The 5465-nt window shown below is 45.2% G+C and overlaps 1 protein-coding gene across 1 annotated transcript in view; it reads right to left on the bottom strand.

Moving 5' to 3' along the window:
- The window catches only part of COPA (coatomer protein complex subunit alpha), a 24156-nt gene extending 19727 nt beyond the window's left edge, over nucleotides 1–4429 (bottom strand). Inside the window, exons 1-5 of the mRNA XM_014525915.2 lie at nucleotides 4201–4429; nucleotides 3592–3665; nucleotides 3176–3256; nucleotides 1937–2013; nucleotides 1460–1569 (exon numbers count right to left, since the gene is read on the bottom strand). Coding sequence (XP_014381401.1) covers nucleotides 1460–1569; nucleotides 1937–2013; nucleotides 3176–3256; nucleotides 3592–3665; nucleotides 4201–4414 — 556 coding nt within the window. The 5' untranslated portion in view covers nucleotides 4415–4429. The remainder of the gene's footprint in view (nucleotides 1–1459; nucleotides 1570–1936; nucleotides 2014–3175; nucleotides 3257–3591; nucleotides 3666–4200) is intronic.
- Nucleotides 4430–5465: the final 1036 nt, after the last annotated feature.

Raw genomic sequence — 5465 nt, 5'->3', positions numbered from 1 at the left:
AAAGCAACTGATATCTGAGACTCCAAGCGCTGCCAGGAGTTCACAAGTCCTGCTGAAGCCAATAGGAGCTGTAGGCACTCAGCTCCACTCAGGACTAGTGCTAGGGCCTTCCTTGACTACTAGATGCTTCTGCATCTCCAGTATTGGACAGCAGCCCATAAGGGACAAGAGCTGTTCCCAAAGGCCCCTGTGTAAGAGTTCTGCTGAGGACAGAACTTGTAGTGGTGCTGGCCATGCAAAAAGCCCATTTCAAACCAGTATCCCATTTATTCTCACTTTGCTCTCCCACTAACAGACTCTCCTTCCAGTGCTTAAATGGAGTGACATCTAAGTCAATAACTCAGCATGTACAGCAGAGTCCCTAAAGCCTCTTCATCACAGACCAGCTGGAGAAAATGCTGTTCCATCTCCAAATGCATTTGGGTGCCAGAACTCTGCTGAGAGAGAGTGGGTAAAAGCAGCAGTGAGCTTACTGGTGGAACAGATGTTACACTCCCCATGCTGGCAGTAGGGAGAGGGGACAGGTCATAAATGATGAGAGCCTGTCCTCAGCCCCTACTGATGACACTGCTGGTCATTTCTGAATGTGTTCTACAAAAGGAAGTGGCTCGCCCAGCCAAAACTGCAATGGTGAAAGTGGCAGGTGAGGGATAAGGACCTAAGCTTAGCTCTAGAACAGCCTTGAGTGCAGCAATATTGCCAGTACTGTTCCTACACCAGATCCTACCTCCTCTCCTTCAGTCACTTACCTGCCTCTCTACATCTGTTACGCTCCCTCCACAGGGTACTTAGCCTCTCTCATGAGATCTTAAGAGCGTTTCATTGAAATTTCTCAATTACCCCCACAGAATCAGCATCATCTCATAAACAGGTCACAGCGAAACACAAAAGAGCCAGAAACACCACCCAGGAGCTCTGATATTCAACTCCCTACTCTCATCTCTGCACTGTACTCCATCTTTGAGAAAGGGACATAAGTAAACTAGGAATCATTCCAGGAGTCAGCATTCTCCACGATAACCTCCTCCCTTTGCTGCTAACAGATATCGCAGCACAAATCAGATCTTCTCCTTAGTTAATGCAGAGGCCATTTTAGAGATAATAGTGAATAACTCACTGCTGTCTCCATGACCCTGTTTATTCCAGAACAATTCCCCTAGGATAAAGATGACCCATGGACCCCTTCTGCATGGCCTACATCCTATCCAATCTCCCCCTTAGTATAGAGAAAAGGGACTGTGCTACATCCCTCCTGGATAAAAGTACTCATCGCCCACATGGCTGATCAGACTGAGACACTTGAAGGAGACTGAAGGGAATAGATCACAGTATAGTGAACTGCTGGGCTCAAAGACACAGCAACTGTCTGATTCATTACTTCCTCCTCACTTTGCTTTCAGTAATTGCAGTTTTTAGCTCGGCTTAGTCACTGGACACCCCCTCGATTTGGGCAGCTCACCAGAAATATCCCAAACGCGCACAGTCTGATCCAAGCTGGCTGACACTACCAGGTCTTCCGAAGGGTGGAACTGGGCACACATCACATAGTGGTTGTGTCCTGTCAGCACGCTGTGAGAAAAGGGACAGAAAATAACACTGAAACCAAGGAGGCAGCAAAACATCTGCTGATCCAACCTAGCATTTAAAAGCTGAATCTGGTAAGGAGCAAGGATGAGAGGGGATGGGTGGTGAAGAGAGTACAGAAGAGAGATGCACTTCTGCAGGGGACCAATGCATAGGTGACACCAGTTTTTAATAGCTTAAAATTGATAGCTATTATCAATTATCTACGTGAGCAAGCATTAAAATATTCATTTTTAAAAAAGGGAAATTCCCACATTAAAAGAACTGCATGTAGACATATTCTGACACAGTCTTATTTAAGGTTCAAGAATGCTCATATCTCTATTATTTCTACAGTGTCAGGTGTCTTTACCATACGCAGGTTCTGGATTGCCAGTTCCAAACCCGGATGGTTTGATCATCCGACGCACTCAGAATCCAGGGGTATTCCTAAACAGACAAGACATTCAATATTACCTACTTGAAATAACGCCATGCACATTCACAAACATGGTCTGTAGCTAAGCCAGAGGCAGCCATAAGACTCTGTACTTAGCTGGGTTAGGTATCCCACAGAATAATGATGAAAAAACAAAGGTGAAAAAAGCAATGGCTCAACTGCTACATGGCATACAGCACCACTTGCTTTCAACAAGTATCTTATGTACCTGTGGGGCACTGATACATCTTGGTTTCCACAAGTATCTTGCTTCAGATCAAATGGACACTATTGAGAATTTCATGGATTCATAGATTGTAAGGCCAGAAGGGACCTCGGAAGATAATCGGGTCCAGCCCCTGCACCAAGCAGGAAAGATAACTGGGGGGTCAGGTGACCCCAGCAAAGTGACTGTCTAGTTTCCTCTTGAAGATTTCTTAGGAAGACTGCAATCCAGAGTTTACACATGACAGTGGTATGGAATAAAACATCTTTGAAAGGCTGAAGATGAAAGTTGTATTCAAGCATCTGCCTTGCCGGGGGACTGATGTGCATTTCTGCATGTTGCCACGTTCCAGTGAACAGCTTTTCTTTATTGTTCTCAGTAAACATCAGCCATGTTATTTCCAATTGCACGAACAAATGGCCAGCAGGAAAAGACAGACCCAATCCCTGTCTGTGCTCCAAATGATGCCACCGGGAACAAAAAAAACCCTTTCAGTGAGTAGTACTAATTGTCCCCGTGAATTTTCATATATGAAGCACCTCAGAGGCAGGAATCAAGACGTTCTTTATGACTGAACAGCCCTCAGCATATTGTGTTAATCTGGGATCCTAGTTTTCTCCAATTTAAAAAAAACAAAACAATTTCTAGATTTAAAAAAGCAATCCAAAATCTCTCTCTTTCTGTGATTAAAAATGAAAACCACTAATATATAGATATCTATAGTGCGGTTTCATTTTAATCACAGAAAAAATGTGGATTTTGGGTTACTTTTTTAAACCACAAATGGGAGATTCATTTTTTTTTTTTTTTTTTAATCAGAGAAAACCAGGAACCCCTGTGCTTACTACCATAAAAGAAAAGCAGACAGAGAGTATTTCCTCTACAGAAAATGAGGCACGGTGCATAACAATGACTTATACTTCAAGTTACACTGCAGGAAAACTTACATGGTGGAAGAAGGTGGTACGAATGTAATCCAGGTGTCCCAGCAGGGTGAAAAGGCAGCGGCGTAGTTTATAATTCCAGACCTGGACAACAATAAAACAAAACACTGTGAAAGGCTTGCCAAACTCAGTCCCAATCCTTGCTGTCAACTTGTTCTGGACCTGCAAGAAGCCAGCTGCCCCACAGACTAGTCTCTTTCATTTTACATGACCCGAGTCAAGCGAGAAACAGACCTTATCACTAAGTTTAGCTCCCCGTGATGCCCTCCTGAGCTCAACTTCACCATTTCCATTGTCTTTTGATTTTTTATTATTAGGCTCTAAGCTTGCACGCATGTTTCACACATTTTACAGCTTTCCCATGCTGTACTACACACCCTGACTCTTTGGACAATGGGAAGTAGGAAGGAAAGTTTTACCTTGATTTTGTAGTCATCACCTCCAGAGACAAAGAGAGGTTGCTGTTTGTGGAAATCAATACCACGGACAGGTCCTGCAAGGGGAAATGGGGCATGTGAGACACAGGGATAGAGCTAATAGTTACATCAGCAGTCAGCACAAGCTATCACTTCACTTGAAGAAGAGTGCAGCTCTATCACTTCCTACTGCGTTTCAATGGATGAAGTAACGCCTCAAAGTGACAGAGCAGCTTCCTAAGACCTCCTCAAAGCAAGTTTTCTTCTCTCTACTGGGCTTTTCTAGCCACATCAATACAATACCTAAGAATCTATTACACGTCCAACAAATCTATCCTTACGACACCCCTGTAAAGCAAAGCAGCATTATCTTCATGTTACAGCTCAGGAACAGTGCAGAGAGCAAGTAATTTGACCAAAGCCAAAGACAGAATATGCAACACAGCTGGAATTAGAAACTAGACCTCTGGAAGCCCAAACCTGGGAATCAAGTAAAAGATCACGCTTCTTCCCCTCACGTGCTTGTCATTTTCTGCAAAGTGCCTGCTGTGCTTCAGTCTCTTCCTGAAGTGTTATCTCCTACATCGCCCCTACTCCAGCTCACACACTCACCATCGTGCTCATCAAATTTGTCAATGAGGGTGCACATCCGATAATCCCACAACTGGATCACTCCATTGTGCAAACTTGTTAGGATCCAGGGCCTCTTCGGGTGAAAGCTGAGCCCTAAAACAGACAGAGAAAGAAATACATAGGGGTCAAGTTTCCAGTTAAGTGCAATCTCTGGAGACAAAGATAGCAGTGGAAGCAGGGAAGAACCAGTCATCTGGACCTGCCAGGTCTCAAACACGGGATACAAGTGGCTGTTAAACTCCCAAAGAGGAAGCATGCAAACATACCTTGCTGGGAGGTTCATAGGTCATAGCTGCTGAGAGATTTATTGCATGATAGTTCTGATTACAAATGAGTTTCAGCAATAAGAACAAGAAAGCATCAGCTCTCTATGAAAATTTGGAAATACACCTGGCACAGCCCAAGTGAGATGCTTAAAAAGTACATCCTCAAGCACCACATAGAACATGATCATCATCAGTGTTAATTTTCAGGCTCTTCTCACCTTGAGATACCCCAAAGGGGCCTCAGAGTGGGTAGAAGTCGTGGAATCACAGACAATGAGGGCTGGGAGGGACCTCAAGAGGTCACATCAAATCCAAGCCCCTGCTGCAAGCAGGACCAGCCCCAACTCCATCATCCCAGCCAAAGCTCTGTCTACCCGGGTCATAAAAACCTCCAAGGATGGAGATGCCACCATCTCTCTTCCACCTTCCTAATAAGACAATTTTTCCTAATATCCAACCTAAACCTCCCTTGCTGCAAGTTAAGACCGTTGCTCCTTGTTCTGTCATTTTCAAAAAAAAAAAAAAGAAAAAGAAAATTCAGGTCCTTCCAAGGGGCCACAATCAGGCACCTAAAAGCTTCACTGAAAACATCAGCTAAGGGCTCCAAGATAAAGGCAGGCTGCTTTACTCCCATGTGCCGCCAATGGCTTTTTTTAAAGCCTCCCAACGCTGCGGGGACGGATGCGCAGACAGAAAGCAGCAACTGTCACCGGTGGTAAAAGATATCACTGACATCTACCGCCCGTGAGCTCGTAACACCGGCCTAGAAACAGCAACGAGCTAATAGTTAACAAACATTAAGAGACACTGGGGGGGGGGGAGTTGATTCAGGAGACTGGTGCTGCCAGCCAGGGCCCGGGGCTGGACTGATAACACCCCTGATGCCAGCTAAGAGGGACAGACGCTGGGGCAGATGGAGAGGGCAAAAGCAGAGGCTGGGGCAGGAGGCAGCAGCCGGGGGGGGGGGGGGAGCGGGGG

The sequence above is a fragment of the Alligator sinensis genome, unplaced genomic scaffold, assembly GCF_000455745.1.
Source record: "Alligator sinensis unplaced genomic scaffold, ASM45574v1 scaffold771_1, whole genome shotgun sequence".
NCBI lineage: Eukaryota > Metazoa > Chordata > Crocodylia > Alligatoridae > Alligator > Alligator sinensis.
This window is presented reverse-complemented; position numbering and strand designations above follow the sequence as displayed.